At 28.9% G+C, this 23,031-nt stretch overlaps 4 protein-coding genes across 4 annotated transcripts; 3 read left to right on the top strand and 1 right to left on the bottom strand.

Annotated features, from left to right (window-relative positions):
• Positions 1-740: 740 nt before the first annotated feature.
• Positions 741-11,942, bottom strand: LOC109600639 (dual specificity protein phosphatase CDC14C). Its single transcript, XM_020016816.2, has 8 exons — positions 11,818-11,942; positions 11,420-11,502; positions 11,101-11,366; positions 10,519-11,044; positions 10,230-10,368; positions 9,892-10,167; positions 8,656-8,796; positions 741-1,835 (listed from the first exon to the last, which is right to left on the bottom strand). The coding sequence occupies exons 1-8, from the start codon at positions 11,841-11,843 to the stop codon at positions 1,496-1,498; spliced, it is 1,797 nt and encodes a 598-aa protein (XP_019872375.1). The 5' UTR covers positions 11,844-11,942; the 3' UTR covers positions 741-1,495.
• Positions 11,943-12,230: 288 nt separating this feature from the next.
• LOC109600640 (major facilitator superfamily domain-containing protein 10) lies at positions 12,231-14,638 on the top strand. Its single transcript, XM_020016817.2, has 5 exons — positions 12,231-12,965; positions 13,023-13,181; positions 13,518-13,700; positions 13,764-14,181; positions 14,290-14,638. Exons 1-5 carry the CDS (start codon positions 12,633-12,635, stop codon positions 14,517-14,519), a joined length of 1,323 nt encoding a protein of 440 aa, XP_019872376.1. The 5' UTR covers positions 12,231-12,632; the 3' UTR covers positions 14,520-14,638.
• Positions 14,639-15,412: 774 nt separating this feature from the next.
• Positions 15,413-19,284, top strand: LOC109600635 (CTTNBP2 N-terminal-like protein). Its single transcript, XM_020016808.2, has 8 exons — positions 15,413-15,735; positions 15,807-15,908; positions 16,342-16,590; positions 16,976-17,260; positions 17,382-17,706; positions 17,760-17,839; positions 18,066-18,460; positions 18,546-19,284. The coding sequence occupies exons 1-7, from the start codon at positions 15,577-15,579 to the stop codon at positions 18,435-18,437; spliced, it is 1,572 nt and encodes a 523-aa protein (XP_019872367.1). The 5' UTR covers positions 15,413-15,576; the 3' UTR covers positions 18,438-18,460; positions 18,546-19,284.
• Positions 19,285-19,737: 453 nt separating this feature from the next.
• LOC109600634 (glycine receptor subunit alpha-2) lies at positions 19,738-23,024 on the top strand. The gene is made up of 8 exons (XM_020016807.2): positions 19,738-19,799; positions 19,850-20,027; positions 20,607-20,833; positions 21,112-21,194; positions 21,244-21,378; positions 21,620-21,796; positions 22,202-22,407; positions 22,471-23,024. Exons 1-8 carry the CDS (start codon positions 19,738-19,740, stop codon positions 22,627-22,629), a joined length of 1,227 nt encoding a protein of 408 aa, XP_019872366.1. The 3' UTR covers positions 22,630-23,024.
• The last annotated feature ends 7 nt before the right edge of the window (positions 23,025-23,031 follow it).

Genomic DNA, 23,031 nt, shown 5'->3' with positions numbered 1-23,031 from the left:
AAGACTTGTCCCATAGTGGGGGAATTTTATCGTCGCTGTCGTGCATAATATCTCTCTCAGGATTCGAACCAATTAAATTCTTTTCGATAGGTGTGTGGATGTGCCAATTTTTTTGGTCAGTCGTATATTTCTGGGACAAATCGATGAGAATATTCTGAGTATTCAGTTCTTCTAATCCCCCGATTACCCTAAACGACGTTCTGACATATTCTAGCCGTCAACTATAAGCTAAACAAAACAACTAAGAACTATACTGTACTGTAAGTAAGAAATAACTCTTACTGTCTCAATATAGACTCTTTCTTTAGTGACCTCAAATTCATCGTTAAGAAACGTTTAGGTCAAATATCCATCACATCAATTGACAAGTGTTGCGGTTGTAATGCGGTACAAGTAAATTAGAGTAGGTAGAAAAAAATAAATCAAATAAAATTTTGCCAAACTTCCGTATTGGCTTTTGAAAGGTTTATTTTGGTACACATTTTGACCTTACGATATAAGATATATAAAGTTTGGTGGACTACGTTGCTAAAGATCTACTATTTAAGAAATTACGATGGTTCTTATAATTTGATTTCTAAAACTTAATGGAATAATAAGATTCAGGTTTATGTAGGTGTCTATTCCTTCTTTTGTCTTTGACATCAAATTTAACTGAACCAAACTGAAACTAATTTCTCAAAGAAGGTAACAGTAGAGAAATCTTGCCAATGAGAAAAAATTACAATAAAATAAACTAGTAATTTAAAATGATATATTATAAGTATACATTACATTATTACAAATAAAACAAACAATATTTGTGTAACAGTATTAATATTGTACTTCACACACATTGTAATAAAAACTACATACAGAACAATGAACAATAACATTAGAGAAATTTTTACTCTATAAGAGCTTTCCAATTTTGCAAACAGTCGATAAACCCTAATAACATAGTAATAAAGGAAACAATATGTGAACAAATTTGCTTTCATTAATTAGTTGCTAAATTTGCTTACATTAACAATTTTCCTAGAAAATTAAACGGTTTTAAATTTAAATTGTGACTTTGTGAAGATAATTTTTCCTGGTTTCGTTGTTAATATTACATTTGAGACTTCATATAGTGTGGTCCTTTTAAGATGGGCCCTTAACTTTATTTATTAAGTCGATTTTAATGAACTAGTTAAAATGATCAAAGGAAAATAAAAGACTCTATCTTTACCATGCTACATTTATTATTCACTGAAATCGAGTTGATAAATCGGTAAAAATATTATGAAAGTGATTCTTAATTGGGCCACACTATATATTTTAGACTAATATAAAAAATATCTTTCAAATTGAGAATAGAACTCGGTTTTTTAGTGTCTTTAGAAGTCTCTTATGTTATGGAGTATTTTTGACAATGAATATACAGTGAAAATCGGGACGGGTTGTATCTTGTACAAATAAACTTTTTTGAAACAAAAGATAAAATAATATATAATTTGTTGAAACATTTACGAATTTAAAGTGTCTTATTTATCTTTACTGAAGGTAAATGCAATTTTTCATCATTTTTCTCTGGATCCTTTACCTGCCCATGTGATCGCCGAAGAACTTTAATAGATCGAGAACTGCTTTTGTCTTTTTCCAAAGCAAGTGTTCGTTTACCCCGCTTTAATACTAATTTATCGTCGTTAGTTAGGAACGTCACACCATTTTTAATGCCATAATTTTTACTTAACCATGGTGATTCTTTTTTTTTCACCGTCCGTTTGCTGTCTTCGATCAGTACTAGTTTATTGGCTGGAGGTGTCAAGATCTTCCGTTGAATTCGTCTCACCTGGCTGTCCTTAGATTCAATTCTGTTGAACAAAGCAAAATATTAAAACAAACAATATAAAACTTGATTACATCTATATGAATATTGCTATTCAATATATTGCTATGCTAGTCGCGTTAAATGTATGTTAATAATACTAAAATAAACAAAAAATATTGATGAGAAAAACAAACAATCAGATTAGTAATTTTATTCTATACATGCATCATTGAAAGGATTTTCCAATAATTAATTATAAAATGAGATCATGAACCTACCATCCATATTTTTTATATGCTTAATTAAAAGATCTTTATCACCATTTTTTAATTGTTGAGTAATTATAGCAGTTTATTTAAATAACTACCAATGAAAAACTAAACTACACAAAAATTTCTCTATATTTGGTAAAGGCTTGTCACTTATCACACAGCCCTCGTATACCTATTTTATTATTATTATTATTATTATTATTATTATTATTATTATTATTATTTATCTAATAGATTATATTATATACCAAAAATATGAAATTTTAATATTGCTTGACTAAAAATCTAAACTTTCAACTCAAAAAGATGAGTAACTATAGATATGATTTCATAAACTTTTTTTTGGACACTGTTAAGATTAACTTTAACAATAATATTTATATTATTATACGATCATTTTATAAAATTAAACAAACATTTTTTTAGATGCCTTCAATATATGGGTAAGACATGTAAGACCAACAAGTCTGAATTTAGCATTATTCTTATGTCTTGAATATACTATTAGATATGTGTAATATTTCCAGGAAAAGAAATACCACTGACCTTAATTAAAATCTTCAACATCTGTGATCTGTTGTTCTTCGGAGTTGTCCAAATGTACTTCCACTTTTCTAATTTTAAGTAATGTTTTAGCAAAATATCAAATGATTTCCTTTAAGGAAAAATCTGTTTCCTGGCCTAGATAATAAGAAAATTTCCTACAAACTTTATGTATTTAGGCACATTGTTTTTAAACTTATATAATTACAATTTAACAATAAATTTTATTTATTTATTTAAATTTTTGTTTCCAGATGGGAAATTGACAGAGACTAGTCACAAATTATTAAGGATTTATCAATTTACAAATTTCAAAAAATATTTTGGGTTAAAAGCTTGGATTATTTTATTTGTTCAAGCACACATTAATTAATTTGTTACTAAACAATTAAAGTTTAGTTTCTTATGTAATGTATGTTATAAATAATTAACCTCACCTTTAACAAAAATTAACTTACCTCCTAAAATCATATTCATTAAAAAATTAATTTTAACATTAGGCATTTAAAAGAACGTGATTTTATTAAAATAGACCTAACCACTGTGGCCAACAATATCTTCACGAATAAGGATATAATTCGTATAAAAAAGTATTTGAATTTATATTGGGTATTAGATAGTTTGACACATCTGCATTTATCTTTCTTTCTTAAAAAAACTTACCTGTATCCAAATATAATATTATAACCAAGTGTTAATTTCAAATGACATCTGGAAAACCTCTTCTAAGAAAATTCAATGACAACTTATTTAACTTGTAGAAGGCTCCACCCACAACACTTGCTTTTATTGAAATTTTTGTATATTTAAATCTATTTCATGTAGAAAGATGTTGATTTTACTGTTAATGTTTATTGAATATGAAATGAAGAGAAAACATTTTTCGGGTTTGTAGATCGACGTTTGTTGGAATTATTTCCTGACGTTTCGCTAGCACGAGTGGCTAGTATCTTCAGAAGTCTGATTTGGTTCGTGTCTTTTTGACATCTGATTGACAACTAAATGACAACTTAGACAATTGCACTGGTGTCCATATTGTATCAAGCTTCAATGTTTCAATTTCATCCCTAATGTAATAACCAGATGTCGAGCCAAGTGATTGTGTATCTTGGAATTTTATCTGTCTATCTAACAGTGCATGTTCAGTTACAGCAGACTTGTCTGATTGTCCTAGTTTGCAATTTCGTTTATATTCCTTAATCCTAGTCCCTACTGAACGTTTTGTAGTACCGAAGTATACTTTCCCGCAAGAACATGGTAAGTGGGATATCCCTGAAGTTGTTTGATAGTCTCTCCTATCTTTGGCAAATCTGAGACTGTGTTGAATATCGGTAATTTTTATATGTATGGGTGAAAAGATATACCATTACCGTGGGTTCACTAGGTGGATCTTTATTATTAGTATTTTACGTCTTATTTCTCAGCGTTTGTATCCGTTGGCCTGTAGTGTTTTTTCCAAGTGTTCTTGTTCTTCTAGGAAATAGTGTGTGGCACAAATCCTTTTGGCTCGTTCGGTTAGTGTTTTGATGACCACTTGTTTTTGAATAGGATGATGGTTAGATACTTGTGTAGGTTGTGTTGATTTTCGGTACAATGTATGGTCTAAACATTCACCCACTCTTTTACTAGGACATCCAAAAAAGGTATTTGGTTTTCCTTCTCCAATTCCATTGTGAATTTTTCCATAAAGAAATTGGCGATCACTGGACTAAGAGGACTGCCCATTGCTAATCCGTCAGTCTGTTCGTACAATTTGTTGTCCCAAACGAAATAGCTTTCAGTAAGGCACGTACGGAAAAGATCCATATCTATATCTGGGGTAGAGATGGCAATAGCGGTTCCACAAATATCGCGACAATATTTTGAAGACGTAATTTTTAATTTAATTAACTTGACTTCGATCATCTTACCACTGTATTTAAGAAACAACTAGTGCCCCAAGTAATTCACAGTGTTTAACGTTTTTTTTTTAACGTTTAACAAACAAACTTTAAAGTTGAATAAAATCAATTTAAGGTAACTAAATTTAATTTTTGTTTTTTTTTGAATTTACATTAATAATATATTTTATTTTTGTCTTTTCTATTTTCTTTATGTTTGTTTGTTGCGTTTTTATATGCGTATTTTAAAAATATTTTCTTTATATTTAAAATAGATTTTATTTGCTAAAGCACCGAATAGCAAATAAATATAAAAATTTCTATAATAAATTAAAATTAAAACGATTTTAAAATAATTACTAAGGGTTGTTTTAAATACGATAGATTATCTGATAGTTATAACTCGGATATTATTAAGTTAAATGAGTGAGTATGAGTTTAAAAGATTTTTTAACGGGAATAAAATATAAATAATTGATTCAATATTTCAAATATTTACTTTTTAATATTAGTAATATTGTTCCTAAATTATAAACTAAATTTGTAAATTCATATGTATTGTTTAGCTTTTGTTATGTATTTTATTATTTTTAATTAAATTTTAAATAGAATTATTATTTTATATTAATTTTTTATATTGGTAAATAAAATAATTTATTTTACAAAAAATGTTTTTTTCACATATCATGAACTATGATGATTCAATAATCAATGTTTGAATTTATATTATACGGAACGATCTGTAACGCGAATCGCGATATTGAAACGATAACGAACTAAAACTTTGGCGATTTGACTATGCTCGTCCGGGACAACGATTTAGGCAATCGCCTCGTTCCTCAGTAACTAGTTATTTCGTCGCTGGGAGTGCGAGTGAACCGTTTCACGAAAATACCGCTCCAAAATCGCGGTATTAAAATACCGACACATCTCTAATCTGAGGGAAATATTTGTTGAAACTGACCAGTCTATCTTCTACATCAAGATGTAATCCTTTCAATACCTCATCAAAATAAGTGGAAACTTTGATAAAGGTTGGGGTGTTTCCAACATGAGGTTGTAGCAATATGGTAAGATACTTGCTAAGTTATATGTTGGTAACCCAGAAGTACTAACGATGGGTCGGAGTGGTACATTATCCTTATGTATTTTGGACAGATCATATAAGCGAAGTGGAAGTGCTTCTGATTTGATTAATTGTTTTTGGATAACTGCTGGTATGGATGATTTCTTTATTAGGAGGTTAGTGTTTTTTAGCTTTATCTGTGTTGGATCGGCACTCCATACTTGTAAGTTGCTTGTCAGTGGCTTGGCCTTCATTAGGATATTGTAAGTTCCTATGCGGATATTTTGGGCTACATTTTCTGGTAAAGTTCTAATGGCAGCCTCAGTATTGGTAATTAAATCCTCTACCCATATTTCACTAAGAGTAATGGCAAAGTTTCCACCTTTTGCAAGTACAGACGTTTTTTCAGGTTGCCAAGAGAATAAGAAAAATCTTATTAAAACATAACATTCATACTGTTTTTATACCAACAAGGAAGATTCAACACAGTCTCACATCTGCCAAAGATAGGAGAGACCATCAAACAGCTTCTGAGATATACCGCATACCATAAGTATCTAACCATCATCCTATTCAAAAACAAGTGGTCATCAAAACACTAACCGAACGAGCCAAAAGGATTTGTGCCACACACTATTTCGTAGAAGAACAAGAACACTTGGAAAAAACACTACAGGCCAACGGATACAAACGCTGAGAAATAAGACGTAAAATATTAATAATAAAGATCCACCTAGTGAACCCACGATTGGTAAATCTTTTCACCCATACATATAAAAATTACCGATATTCAACACAGTCTCAGATTTGCCAAAGATAGGAGAGACTATCAAACAACTTCAGGGATATCCCACTTACCATGTTCTTGCGGGAAAGTATACCTCGGTATTACAAAACGTTCAACAGGGACTAGGAGTAAAGAACACAAACGAAACTGCAAACCAGGACAATCAGACAAGTCTGCTGTAGCTGAACATACATGCATTGTTAGATGGAAATCATGAGATAAAATTCCAAGATACACAATTGCTTACTTCGACAAGTGGGTATCACAACCGAATGATTAGGAAAGCAATTGAAATACAGAAACAACCTCAACAGAAAAGAAGAAACATTAAAGCTTGATAAAATATGGACACCAATGCTCAAAAACATCAATATCGGTAAGCAGATAATAACGGCCTTAGTTGTCAATCAGACGTCAAAGTGACATGAACCAAATCAGACCTCTGAAGATGCAGAAACAAACTTCGACCTATAAACCCGAACAAATATAGATATGGAAACAAGGGTCACGAAAGCCTTAACCTTTACATTTTTCATAATTTCACCTTCTATTTTATCATGTATTTTCTTTCAAAGAGATTTTATCATGTTACAAATCAAAATATGGTATGTTCAATATTTCTACTGGACTGCATGTGCTAATTTTTTTTAAACTTAATCAGATAAGTTTCTACTAAAAATGTCCCATAGTATTATAATCAAAATCTAGATGAGAGTGCAGGAAAAGTATTTTTGAGAACATATTTATATTGTTTATACTATAGTACGAGGGTCGCATAATAATCCAAGCCGTCCAAATGAGGTTTTCTTTCCCTTTAGATTGAAGTAATCCACGTCGTAGTAATAAGGTGCGTAAAATTGTCGAATTATTACAGAAGAGTTAATTTTTATGTGATGTGTATTTGTGATTACTATACTTCTTTCTTTTAAAAAGAAATATGTTCTGTAATTTATTACGAAAATTTTGTATAATAACGTAAATATAAAAGAGTACAACATAAAATAAAATTTAACTTACACTCTTGATTACAGATAAATTCATAATACACATTTTGTTAATAAATTTAAATTATTAATTGGGAAAGAATGAAAATTCTAAGAAACATTATTTCTGTTTATTTATAATTTATTAATATTTTCTAATCTATCATTAGTTAATTTAGAAAATATATGAATTCGTTTGTAATATCACCTATTTTTATTAAAACTAGAAACTGCATAAACTTTTTGCAAATAACTGTTATTAGTACTATAATAAAAATTACACCACCTTACTATTTTGGAAAACACAAATCAAAAATCAACAGAGTAGTAAAAAATCTAAAATTACTACTAAATTATAAAAAATATAGATATTAACTATGTAACAGTTTCACCTAAATATATTCCATTCAATAAATATACTTTAAGGAAAAATCCCAGCAAATTAATTTCTACACAATATTATTCCACAAAAACATCTCCACATTCATATAGAATTTAGTTAAAATAAACTATGATTCTAAACTAATATATACAATAGCAGCTATTGCTTCTAAATTTTAACTCTAAGGAATAAATATACCAAGAAATTTCTATTGATTAAATGAGTAACATTTAATTTAAGCACTTAATTAATACTAATAATATTTGATATTTCAACAAATTTCGAGACATAAGATATTCATATGATTTATGTCTGAAAATCACAACAGCTAAGGCAAAGCGTCGTTGCAATTTTAAATTTGTCTTTTGGTTCGTTATCATGTTAGAGTTATATATATATCTAAATAGCAAATCGAAATTGTTTTTCACATCGAGTTATCTTATTTTCACGTACCTTGCAGAGGGAAGAGGACATTCTGCAAGTTCAGTTTCCTCCATATTGAATATTATTACTTAATATAAATATTAATATATAATACTGGAAGCTTTTATTGACTTATCCAAATAATTATCGATTAGTTTATAGTTTATAAATTATCTACTTACTTTCTGTACTAGTCTATTTTGTACATGAACTGAAACATTCAACTAAAGTTTTGTCAAAAAATTCCACTTTTTGAAAATATTACCAATGTGGATTTATTTATATGAGGATCCTTTGTCCGGGATAAAATTGCCGGGAATATATTTAGGTGCCACCGTAAATAACAATACACAAGCAATGACTGTATAACAGATAAAATTAAAACTAACAAAAAAAGTTGTGTAAATACAGAAAAACAACTAAGAAATGAACTGAAAGTTTACACAAAAAACATGCATTGCATATCCATGCGAAGTAAGTAAAACATTGGCATTGTAAAGCTCTACTCTGTGCAATTTTAAACCAACCTTTTTGTAAACACTTTTGTACTTGTAGGACCGGTCGATCGTCCACTTCCGGCTAATATTTTTCCGCCTCGCAATACCATTGTCGCACCACTACTCGTATTTATGGATACCTTATGACTTTTTTGTGATCTGTGCTCTGTCCTATAAATTAAATAAAACATTAGGATTTTACTTTGCACTTCAATAATTTTTTAAAAGTTATTCCTTGAGATCTATTCATTTTACCTTTTTTAAAATCTGTATTACTCTAAACTACATATAAAGAGAAAATATTACTTAATTTTATTAAATGTGGTTTGCGAACGGTGATGCACACAGGTTATTTACGATGCAGAATCAGTAGCATGGACAAATATATGTATAGTAGTGAAAAAATATATATAGAAACTTTTCATAACCAATAGTTGTGAAAGAATTTTTGATATATCAATTAAAGATTACTGTGTAGTGAGAGAAGCAAGGCAACTAGTGCGAAAAACAGATTTTCAAGAAACAAATAATTATTTTATGGGAATAAAAAAACTATAATTTTTTAAATGTATGGTTTATTCAAATATTAAATCATTGATATAATCAAAAAATTTAACGTAACATGTTCAACAAAATTCTAGTAAGACACATAATTTTTATAAATAAAACAATCTAAAATAAATTCAAAACCTAAATAAATAAGTAAAATTATAAACCGTTTTGTGTTAAGAAAATATATTTGGAATCACTCTTCAACTTTTAGTTGAAAAAACTTAAAAACAAAATCATATTTTGAATAAGTGAATACAAGTAATTACAATTATATCCGTTAATTTTAAAAAATGTTTGGTGTAAATGTGATATAACATCTTTCATGTCTTAGGCCATGCAGGAACCTTTGGAATCACATAGTTTCATACAATTCTTGATAAATTTGATCTATTATTTAACTAGTTAATCATGCATAATTAAATATTATAATAAGTTTCTTGTAAATTTGTTCACCACTATACTTGGGAATACTTCCCAACTCCACAGCATAGCTTCTCTCTGTTATGTCTGAGTATGAAAGTATAAGCACATTGCGCATTAGCATAATGACTACTGCAGCAAAGTGGTTCATATTCATATTCATATTCTTCCAAATATCCAAATAATGGTTATTTTTGGAAATGATGAAAGAAATTATGTCTTAGACTGACCCCAAAAAATTTAAGATTTGAATACTAAATGGTAGTTTTCAGACATCTTTACATATTAACTTACAAGTTTGTTCCCGGCGGTTTTGTTCTGATTCGCTGTGCTTTAATTTCATTTAGCCTGTCACCTTGAGTTATGCTATTTTCTTCAGAATGAAACTCTTCATCAGTATCTTTTATTTCCATACAGTCAACTTTTTTCATAATCCCCGTCACATTATCCACATTTTTGTTTAGACTGGTATTTGCCGTACTGTAAATACCATGTGTGTGTTTGATTGGTGCTGACATACCATGCCTTTTACGATAAATTTCTCCAGCCTCCCACATAACTTTTTGTTTTCTAAAATAAATGGTTAATATTAAAAAAGAAACAAATTGCCATATGTTAAGAGATATACATACTCTTGCAGCCAAGTTTGTTGGTGGCCAATAATTGAACCAGGGCGACAAATTCTTATCCAGGCTATCGTTTCTTCTGCAGTAAATTTGTAGTGTTTCATTATATAACATGCAATAAGCGATCCTGTTCTCCCAAGCCCAGCTGTAACAAAAGAAATTGTGTGTTGTTCATTCACAAATAGCAATTTTGACTTGCTATTCTAAATTTATCACAAAATAAAGAGAACACTCTATTTAAATTTTTTACTTAAACTATTACAATTTACAGAACAACAAGATATATCTTTCTAACCTTTACAATGAACTGCTACAGCACCACGGGCATTTTCACAAATACTTATAAACTGATTGAGAATCCTTTCACTTGGTGTCCCACCATCCACAAAGTATAAATCCTTATGATCAAATCCAGCTTGTACAAATCTATTTGAATCATATGTCTTCTTATTCAATCGTATAATTGTGCTAACTTTATGTCTTCTAAAGTAAGAAAAATATGTTTCAGGTGAATGTATTGGATAACCTCTGTCTAGCTTTGATCTGTTGTGAGGTCCACAAAATGCAATGAATTTGTTAGGAAGTATCCAATTGAAATCACCATTTTCAACTTGCTCATAATGTTCATATTCTAAAAAGTCAAAGCTGTCAAAATTGAAGAACCCATACGTATATGCTTTCTTTATGGCTCTTAAGCAATTCAATAGGGAAAGTGTGTATGGCTCCCCAATTGAAGCATCCCTAAATTTTAAATATTCTTTCGACGAATCATGAACTAAAATGTCATGTGCTTGTTCTGGTTCAAACTGTAAATACATTACCTAAAAAAAGTTAAAAACAATGTAAAATTAAAATAAGAGGTTATATCGACACTTACAGCATATGCTCCAATAAGAAATGCAGCATTGACCCTTTTTTGATTATCATCTCCAGTAAAATGTACAATTTTTTTATTGTAAAATGCTGGATTACTTAACTTCCTTTTTAGTTTTATACAATAGTGATATAGCATTGCCAAATTTAGTGGCCCAAAGTCAAGATAAAAGCTGTCATAGTTTAATTCTGTATCCACACCAAAGTAATGAACAGCTGTCGTTGATTTGGGCTTAACATTTGTATTTAATGATACAAAATATAACCGACCTAAAATAGTAATCAACAATATTATTCATATCAATAATTTATATACACTTTACCTTTGATAAATTCTGAAGCATTTATCAAAACATTTTCAAACTGGTCCATATTGTGATCTGGTTTTTTTCTTTTAACAGGTGAACTAAAATACATTAAGCCACAAATTAATATTATGTATGACTTATTAACATTACTTTATTTGAAAAAAACCCACACATTAGTAGGAGTATTGTTACATGTAGGTAGGTGTTTCAAAATAAGATTTCATTAATTTTATATGTTGAATTAATTAACAATTCATATATTCAGTGACAATATTAATAACAACAAATTATAACGTAACACTTGAAATGAAAATTATATGTTTGTATACACATATTGAAAAATAAACAAAAATAACTTGATCATAAATATTCAGTTTATCCACGATTATTTTAAATACATGTAACATACATACCAAATGCTCATATCCTCTGAAATCATTTGTTTATTTTAGGTAACAACAAGATTTAAGTAAACAATCATTTCAAACTGTAAATCCTGAGAATAAGCCTCAAAACAAAATTAGTGGTTATTGATAAAATGGCGAGAATTAAGTAATGCCAATATCACAAAAATCATAAACAATTATTTTGTTGTATAGATCCTACGTTATGTCCAAATGATATTTACAATTAAAATTGTTTTATATATAATGATAATATAACAATTATAATGCATCAAATTTTATTAAAATACTGAAACTATTTGAAAATTTTACCGTTTTATTTAAATTTGGGGAAACATGAAATTCCCCACAATATGTGAGCACAGGCGCAGGTGTAATAATACAAGTTACCTGTTCAATGAAACGTCTATTTATTTGAATTTTTTTATATATTATTTTCGTATAATGTGCTTCTTAGAAATATTAATAAAACAAAATTAGATATCTCAAATTTATATAATTAATATATATTTAGCATTTACCTACATAGTTCCGGACTCGTCACAAGAAATGTAAATTAACCTTTAGAAAGAGATGAAAAGGTCTGCCATTAGTAAACAAACAAAATTAAATATATAATCTAACCAGAAAATTGTAAATTATATGTATATATAAAAAATAAAATAAATGTAACATTTTCATAAAAATGACTATTTTTTATATATAAATGTCTAATATTGTTTTAAAATTTTAATAAAAGTAGGCTAAGTTGGTGACTAAAAAATAGAAAGTAACTTGTTGAATCAGACAAACCTCATCTAGTACCCACAATATTGGAAGGAAAGATGTCCAAAAAAATAAAGGAAACAGTGAATCCAACAGTGTACATAGTGTTTATATCCTTATTACTTGATTTACTGGCATTTACCATAATATTACCATTATTTCCTTCCTTATTGGAACATTATAGAACAAATGACAATACAGGACTATACACATGGTTAACAAACAAAATAAAATATTTTCAAGAAGCTGTTGGTGCACCAGAAAAATTTAGTTCAGTCTTGTTTGGAGGTTTTCTTGGATCAATGTTCAGTTTTTTACAATTTATAGCTTCCCCAATTGTTGGTGCTATATCCGATGTTATTGGAAGAAAAACTGTTATGATTATGTGTATGGTAAGTACAGCTTCCTATTATAACTATTTACATTCTACAATATTTTTTTTATTTAAGATAGGAATATCCTCATCATATGTTTTATGGGCTTTATCAAATAATTTGGTTCTATTTATCATAGCCAGATTTTTAGGTGGAATAAGTAAAGGAAATGTTTCCTTAAGTATGGCCATTATTGCAGATGTTTCTTCGATGAATACAAGAGGAATAGGAATGGTAATGTTTATTGGCGAATATTTTAAATTATAGAATAAAATGTACTGAAATCATAATGACAACCATGACAACCAAAGAAGTATTTAACTTATACTTTAGTTTTCAAAAGTTTTCTTTCTGTGATTACATTTAAATATCCAATTTAAAAATCTTATTTTCAAATTTGATCCATCAGTGTCCAAAATTATTCTTATATTTTAGAAAAAATATATTTTTACAGTTTATCTCTTCAGATTTTCGATATTGGTGGGATATATTTTTTTCCATATATTATGATGAGATTACATACACAAATAAATGTGTTAACTGACAATTTTCATTTTTTTTTTTTTTCAGGCACTAGTAGGAATAGCATTTTCTCTGGGATTTATAGTAGGACCATTAATAGGAGCATTCTTTGCTGTTCTAGCAAAAAAAGAAACAGGACAATGGTTTATAATCCCAGCTTTATTTGCATTCTCATTAAGTATCGCGGATTTGCTGTTCTTCTCTGTGTATTTTAAAGAGAGTCTACCTGCGGTAAGACTGATTGTAATTATTCTCATCATAATTAAATACAAGTATTTTTTTTTTGTATTTTAGAACAAACGAGCTAAGAGTTTAAAAAACAGTTTACAAAATGCCAAAGCTTTAATAAACTTAAGAGATCTATTTCAATTTGCTACAGTAACAAATATATCAAACAATGATTTAAAAGAATTAAGGCGAATTGGAAGAGTATATTTTGTCTATCTATTTATCTACAGTGGTTTAGAATTTACTCTAACATTTTTAACACATCACATTTTTAATTACAATTCCATGCAACAAGGATGGATGTTCTTCATCATTGGGTTAACAATGGCATTGGTCCAAGGAAGTTATGTAAGAAAATTAGCACCAACCAAAATGAGGAAGACTGCAGTCCTGGGACTGTGGTTGATAATTCCTTCCTTTATTAGTGTAGGTCTTGCACAAGGTCCATACATGTTATACTTGGGATTATTTTTATTTGCAGTCTGTAAGTATTAAGTTATTCCTATCAACTGATATCTGAGTGTGTTTTTTATCTATTACCTATTATTGTTGTATGTTTTGTCAAATTTATTTTTGTTTTCTTTTATTTTAGCAACTGCTCTTGTAGTACCATGTCTCATGACTATTGCATCACAGTATGGTAGTGAACAAGAGAAAGGAACTGTCATGGGTATATTTAGATCATTAGGAGCTCTTGCTAGGGCATTCGGTCCTATATTTGCCAGTATTGCATTTTGGAGTGTAGGATCTTCAACTACATACTTAATTGGATCTTTAGGTTTATTATGGCCTGTTCTAACACTTAAAAATTCAATATCTTAAAATCTATCTAGTTTCTTAATAAACAGTATTGTTTTACATTACCATAATAATTTAAACATTCTAATTGTGATAATTGTTATACTATTTATGACAAATGTCAATTTTTTAATAAACGTTTTAAATAATGTAATATATTTATTCTATAATTAAGATAAATGAGAATTTAGGCCATATATTAGAAACTATTAATTGAAATAAAAGTACAAAAATATAAAACCCTATTTATCATAAGCGTACGAAAACAAAAACATTATAGAAGATAAATATGATGTTTTTTATGGAAATTGGAATGTATTAGGTGCCAAGAAAAAATGTCAAAGGCATCTCCCAGTGTATCATGGCATCTCCGAAGTCAAAATAGTCCGATGTAAATCACCCAACGTTTTTTATATGTGGCCAATACACTGAAAGAAAGTAGAAAATCTTATTTTAACCCTGTGAAAAGGGTTTATCTAGTATAATTCTTTCATTTTAGAAACCAGGATAAATCTCGCGTTCCACATTTCGAATCTAAATCATGTGTTGAACATTTGTGACGACACAGTTTGGCGTACCAATTAAAAATTTCAGTAAAATCTGAAAAGGTAGGATTCAAAAATACTGAATTTAATTTATCTAAACTGCTTCATTAATTATAAGTACCAGGGGTATAAAAAAGATTCGTTCATCTTTATCTAATGCGACTGTATTGGATGAGTAATGTATTGATTACATGAATGTAACAGGGGTTGCGGAATACAGCTGACATTGTTAAATGAAATAAAATAATTTTTCTTTAAAAAACAATTGTAATTGGCAATTGTAATTTTTTCAAATTTATTTACAAACGACTTAAAATTTACATTAATGGTTAAGGAATACCAACGTTACCACAGAAATACCCTGAATGGTAATCGATTCTTTTACAATAACCTAAAAACATCTTCTTAGTGATTTTTAATAACATTTTAAACCATGGGAACGTTGCGGGTGATTTCTCGATACCTACAGAAGAATATGTTTTTCGTTTTAGCATAATATACTAGAAAACATATTTATTATCTAGCAAGTAGTCAATATGGCTACTAATAATAATCAGAATGGTTGGTTGAGTGGTTTAAGTTTGGGCTACGGAGCCCCGTTGAGTGCCGTTCCTGAACAACAAGGCGGCTCGTCTCAAGAAATAAATCAGTTTGAACCATTAGACAGAAATAATACCAGTAGTAATACCCTAAAGGTATGTTAAGTGTTTTTTTGTTTTTGTTTTGTTTGTTTTGTTTAACTTTGTTGTTTCTCTCTGTTATATAGAGAAATCCCAAGATGGAACTATCAAAAAATGATTTAATTAAATTGGTAACATATTTTGAGGGAGAAATCCAAGCCAGGGACATAGCAATTGCAGCATTGAAGGTAAATATTATTTTCAACACTCATTACATAAATGACAATTTAATTATTCCAATTTAAATTTTGGAAAAATTTATTTTCTGCAATTGAAATTCTTTTTATTTTAAGGAACCAACAAGATTAAGAGATTAATTAGTAAATAACATTAATTTTAAGTGCAAAGTATTGTATGTTATGGAAGTGTCTGATTGATTTTTATGAATTATGTTTTGGTAATTATCAACAGACAACTCAATTTTGGCAGTGAAGTGTGCAATGTTGCTAATTTTTAATAGGTTATTATAAATGCATTTTATTCATTATATATAAATGATAAAATAAGTTATAATCCAAAATTTAAATAAATTCAATTATTTTTCTTATTACTATTCTGTTTGGTATTTTTATTACTTTAATTTTTGTCTTGAAGAGAATGTGCAATGTATATTATTTTTAGTCTGAGAAGTTGAAGCAAGTGGTAAATGTTGGACGGTACAGACCAGCTGTGTTTTCAGATCCCTATACAGCACTTTTAAGGGATAGTATTGCAGATGGACCTTCTGCTAAGGTACCATATTCTGAGAAAAATATGACAAGTGTTGCTGATCATCAATTGCAAGCATTAGAGCAACTGGCTTTGCAGCAACGTTGGGCACATCAACATATGGTTAATATACTTAAGGAAGCTGAAATTAAACATAGAAAGGTAATAATAAAGCCAATGTTTCTCTTTCCATTTATGTATGGATTTAGTAAAGTAATAAGTGGGTGGGATTTTTTATTTTTTAAAACCTTTATTAAAATTATATTATATTTTCCTCCTATTGAATATTCTTAGTTTTGAATTTAAAGTTTTTAAATTATTTACATAAAGATTTAAAAACACAATTCTTAAAAAGTAAGTGAAGTCAAAATACATACAGTAATACTAAAAAGAATATACTCAGGGCAAAACATTTTTACAAGAAATGTAATACACGTATAAATTAACTTGTTTGAAAGGTATAATATAGTGACATGAAATTTTGTGAACAAATGAATTGTAGTGTAAAAAAAGTTAGTTTCTACCAGTTTTAAATATTTTATTAAAGGTTATACAAGAATTGGAAGATGAAAAGTGTAAACATGAACATGATACTGCTCAAGGAGATGACATCACATATGGTTTAGAGTTAGAAAGGACAAGATTACGGCAGGAATTAGAATTGGAAAAAAATACAAGGAAGAAATTTGAAAAAGATCTGAAAAAACAAGCGGAAATGGCAGATGAAGAAAGAGCAAGGCAAAAGCAAATAGTTTTGCTTCTCTTAGCTGAACGTAAAAAAATAATTGTAAAATATATAGAAGAAAGAAAAAGAAGTGAGGATTTGGCCCAGGTATATTAAATGATTTTTATTACCCTGATGAATCAGAACATGTATTGCTAATTGATTATAGCATTACAAAAAGTCGCAAAGCAAAAGTAATGTATATGTTATAAATAATAGCATATTTCAGATTTTAACAGAAGAAAAGTCACGAATTGATAGCATGGCTGAAGGACTTGAAGAGGAAAGTAAAAAAAGTCTTCAAATGGAAGCTGAATTGGAAAATCAATCACATATTTATGAGGTAGAGAGAAAGGCGTTCAAAGCCCAACTTGCAGCTAAAGAAGAAAGATGTCAAGAATTGGAAGCTGAAATTCAAAAATTAAAAGCCGAATGTGAGGTGTATAGGTCAACAGCCACTCTACCTTGTGAAAGTACAACTCCAATGTTAAGTAGTGTAGCTAAAGTAGTGCAACCAACGTCAACTGTATCTAGTGTTCCCGTTTCTGGACCGAGTACGAAATAGTTAATACTCGATTTATTCAATAGTAAAATGTTTATTTTGTAGCTACTGGTATAGCACAATCTGTGATACCAGGACAAGTTCTAAGACAAACTGCAATGACACCCACAGCACCATTAACTAAGGTATTATATACCCTGAATTACCGTTTTCTTATTTGAAATTAAATATACTTTAATATGAATTAATTCATTTTTTGAAATGCAGATTTTTTACCAATATTTTTATACAGACGCTATATATTCGGACAGGTTTCTCGTATCAATAAAGTAAAAGTCTGTCCATTACTGAATATAAGAATATATTAAGATAAATTGTTATTCTTAAGTCTAAATTTAGTTACTACTTTAGGTTAATCCATCTGGAGGAGTCTCGACATCTCAGACATCCACGATAAGGACACCTGGAAAGGCAGCTTTCCATGCAGCTCATGCACAGTTTCAGCCGTCGACCGCACCTCAGACTCCACCCAAAAAAGGTTTAGCAGTCGGCCGAGGAGTTCCTCCGCCAATACCACCCAACAAACCAATCATTCCGAGTAAAAGTGCTCCCAGTCGTAGAACAGATCCTGGAGAGCAAGATAAGAAGAAGCCAACCGTGGCGCCGGTTGAGAAACCTTCAGAAACTCCGCGTCAACTCGGTCAAGGGATTGAACTATTAGGACAAGAATTAGCTGATTTCCAACAGATGTTTGTAACAATGGCAACTAGCAACAATACTTAAATATTTATTATATTTTACATCAGGTAAGTTTGATCAATTCTGTTGACTAAGATTCAGAAAACTAACCAGGTATTTTCAAAATAATAAACTGTCTTTATTTGTTAATAGGATGGATCAATAGTGATACTTCACAGGACTAACATCAGAACTCAACAGTCAACTTTCAATGTGATAATTACTAATCTGAACTCCTACATGCATTATAATAAATTTTTAGCTATTATGTATATGTATATGTATATTTACATAACTTAATTACATACTAGACTTAGACAGTAATGTTAAATCTTACATAAATAACATATGTAATATTTCGAACGTAACAGTTTATGTACAAATAGTGTACATACACTGAAAACTTGTCATTTTAATTAGCATCTCATTTGTCACTTGGTTTTTACTTAAGGGGCAACTTGTAAAATATTATGATTAATATCAAGTGCATTTATATGCATACTAAGAATTTCCTGATGCTGATATTTTTAATGGATCTTAAAGAAGTAAGATCTGATGGTTATATGGAGGGTAATCAGAATTTCAATAGAGAATTAATATTGAATTAATTGAAATGGCCCTAGGTATATGTTAAATATAAAGCTTAAAATGAGTTTCTCGAAAGATTTTGAGATTATATATTTTCATGTTAATTTAATTAATTTGTGTCTAGAATATGTATGACTATATTTTTATATATTTTGTGGTTAAAATTATATAAGTTTGGCATTTATATAGCATGTTCATTTGTTGTGTACTTAAAAGACTTTTTGAATTTTGTATGAGTAGCGTTAATTTATTGTGTGCTTTTGTATAAACATTATTTTGTTTTTAAATAAAATTATAAAATTTATTTTTTATTTATTTTTATTCATTTCGTAAATTGCAAAGAGTACATCTTTTTAAACCTTTTAATTTGAGTAATTAGAGACCTAACAGATCGACGATTAATAGTTTAGATGGACCCCTTTTCTAAAATTTTATTATATCCAATGTTGGAACAGAATAGTGCTTTTATTCATGACAGTTAGAGCAATTTTATAATTTGTTTTATTACCGTAATACTTAATAAAAACTTTCATACAAGTAATTTATAAATAGCTTTGATATAACAACATTTTGAGTTATATCAGTTTTAAATCTAATATTATCCCATTTTAAAAGATGGAATTCAGGGATTATTATATGCAGACTAACTAATGTTGTGCATATTACTAAGCCTATTATAACGTAATTTAATTATTGTGTGAAGGGTGTTTTTCATGTTTATAAAGCTCTGTTTTATTTATATGAAGGTATCTTCAGTATGAATGTGTTTGTATTGGTTTTTTTATATTTAATTTCAAGATTCGTGTCGTCGAACGAAATGTGAGGAATTTTGACTGTAATGTATATAGATTAATGCTAGTGAATTTCAGAAATCATTCAAGACATAGAAAATATGCTGAGGAACATAGTTTGTCGCTTAGAGATATTTTGCCTCTAAAACCAAAAAATTATGACAAAAATAGAGCTCCTAAATATCAAGGACAACCCACAACCGTTTATTTTCATGTCACAGTTCTTTCTTTGGATTCTATAAACGAGGAGTCGATGGTAAGTAATTGTTTCGTTTTAATATAACAAATATTTTTTTTATATTTTATTTTTTGGAAAGAAAGCGACTCCACTATTCTGACCACGCAATACATGGTCAGGGGTGGCTAAGATAATCAAAAACTCAGATAATATTGATAGAAATTTAACAAAATAATTATTTGAAGGCTATAAAATATAAAAGTGATTACTTGATTTGTTCTTGATTGTTAGTTCCAGATTTTAGAATAATAATAATAATAGAATTCAGAAGTAAAAAGATAGAGAGATTTCTTAGATTCTAGCACTGTTTTTGTGCTGCACTTTTATATGACAGACAATAATAATGTAGAAAACCTTATTAAAATTTATATATCCAAAATTAAAGGGTAGAAATATAAGTGAAAGTGAAAAATCAGTGTTAGTCGTTTGTGGGCATCGATGACGTCAGAAGTTAGTCCAATTTCAATGAAAATATTATGTTTGTAATATCTGTTTTTAATAAAAAAGTATTTCTTTTTTTCGCTATGAAATTCAAGCGTAAGACTAGACGAAATTCGATAAACATTAGTATTTCTCATTAGAGTAATAATATTTTAGACATACGTAACTGACATATTTCTTGCACAAAGCTGGAGGGATCATAGGCTTAGATTGCCAGAAAATATGAGTGAAGAATATCGTATTCTTGATGTGGATTGGTTACATAGTATATGGAGACCAGACTGCTTTTTTAAAAATGCCAAAAGTGTGACGTTTCATGAAATGACAATACCTAATCACTATTTATGGCTGTATCATGATAAAACTCTTCTTTATATGTCAAAGTAAGTATAAAATAAATAGTATTGTTTTGAAACACATTGTAATAATATAAATTGATTTGTTAATACAAAATATTTGTTATCGCATCATCTCATACAAAGATATATGAGCTTTAGATTAGGGCGTTTGGATTATAAAAAATTTTAGTAGCTTACGGAAATTTTAAAACTTTTGCAAAATTACTAGTACCGCTAGAAGTTTGTACTGTACTGTGCTGTGGTTGCACTGATCACGACTTGAAAGATTTTCAATAGAATGTCTGCTAATTTTTATATTTTAGGTTGACTTTAGTTTTGTCATGTGCTATGAAATTTGAATCATATCCACATGACACTCAAATATGTACAATGATGATTGAAAGCTGTAAGTCAATATTAGAATTAGAATTAAATTTATTAACCTGCAATTTCAGTGTCTCATACAAACCATGATTTAGTTTTTATATGGAACATGACTGACCCATTGGTTGTTAATCCAGAAATAGAATTACCTCAACTTGATATATCTAACAATTATACAACTGATTGTACAATAGAATACTCCACTGGTAAGTGAAAAATAAATTATTAAAGTAAAATATAATAAATAATTCTTCATTCTACTTTAGTTTGTATAAATTTAGGTATAAATTCATATTTAAATTGAATTTCACGGCTAATTTACAATAAAAAATATTTTAAGCAAAATGAATGTAAGATTATGTTGAAGAAAATCTCAATGTAGCATTTGGGTAAACGTACTGACTACAGTGAACACCTGAAATGGTTTCTTAACTATTTATGTTTCAGGTAACTTTACATGTTTGGCGGTGGTGTTTAACCTTACAAGACGATTAGGATATCATTTATTTCACACGTATATTCCGTCAGCTTTAATTGTTGTAATGTCTTGGATATCATTTTGGATTAAACCAGAAGCAATCCCTGCCCGAGTAACACTTGGTGTTACATCTTTATTAACATTAGGTAAAGGATTACATGAACTGATATAATATTAATGCAATAATAGTGTAATACAATTAAAACTTACTCTTCATCATACAAGATCATTTACATACCATATGTTGTACATAAATTAGCATGACAATTTTCTATTTGGCCAGAAATTTTTCTTCTACCGGGTGGGCAACTAGTAGGCATATAAATAAATGTTCTTAATAAAAACAACTATTTTATATCATTTTTATTTCATTTGCACAGACAAAGTAAAATGAAAAAATTTTGAAATATTTTTTTTATTAATCTGTCTGGTTTTTAAGGCTTTATTTCTCTATACATAAGAATAAATACTAACAGCTAACAATAATAACAGATAGTCCAAAGAAAAGTGAAACTGAAATTATTGAATGTGTCTAATATTAAGTTTTTTAGCTACCCAAAATACGCAGTCACAACAGTCGTTACCACCAGTGTCATATGTTAAAGCAATTGATGTATGGATGTCAAGTTGCTCAGTGTTTGTATTTATGTCGTTAATGGAATTTGCTGTTGTTAATAACTATATGGGACCCGTAGCGACAAAAGCAATGAAAGGTTATTCGGATGAAGATCTCCATTCAGAAATTAATGATTATAGGGTAAGCTATTATTAACTTTTAGATTTTAACAAATATATCTAATTTTTATTTAATTTCTTTCAGGGTATTGAACGTCCTAGATTTAGTACAGCCAGCGCTCCTCAATATGATACATTTTGTAACGGAAGAAGCATAGCTTTGTGCATCGATCAATTTTCAAGATTTTTCTTCCCATTTTCGTTCCTAATCTTAAATATTGTATACTGGTCAACTTTTCTTTAGTATAACATGTTCAAAAAAGTGCACAATTTATTTTACAGCTGTAAAATCTGTATTTTTTAGTAAAGTTTATTTAACTTTATTGCTTTATTTTTGAATTGCTAACGTATGATATATTCAGCTGAAAGCGTTGCGGCATTTACTTACACTTTATTTAAGAACGATTGTTTTCAAATTTATTACAAAAATTTAATAAAATCATTATTTTTTATTTTAATGCAGAGATTAACATTAAAAATAAAATGACATCATGATTAAAATAATTCCCCTCAATTAACTAAAATCTTAATTTATAATATTATCTTGCAATTTAAAATGGGCGACTTAAAAGTAGCGTTTTGGTCACAGGCTGAAATTACCATTATGATCGTCGTAATGCTACTAGCTCAGCCAGTTATTTGCATG

This window comes from Aethina tumida, chromosome 1 (assembly GCF_024364675.1).
Source record: "Aethina tumida isolate Nest 87 chromosome 1, icAetTumi1.1, whole genome shotgun sequence".
In the NCBI taxonomy this organism is placed as follows: domain Eukaryota; kingdom Metazoa; phylum Arthropoda; class Insecta; order Coleoptera; family Nitidulidae; genus Aethina; species Aethina tumida.
Note: the sequence above shows the minus strand (reverse complement) of the source record. Positions and strands in the feature narration are given on the sequence as shown.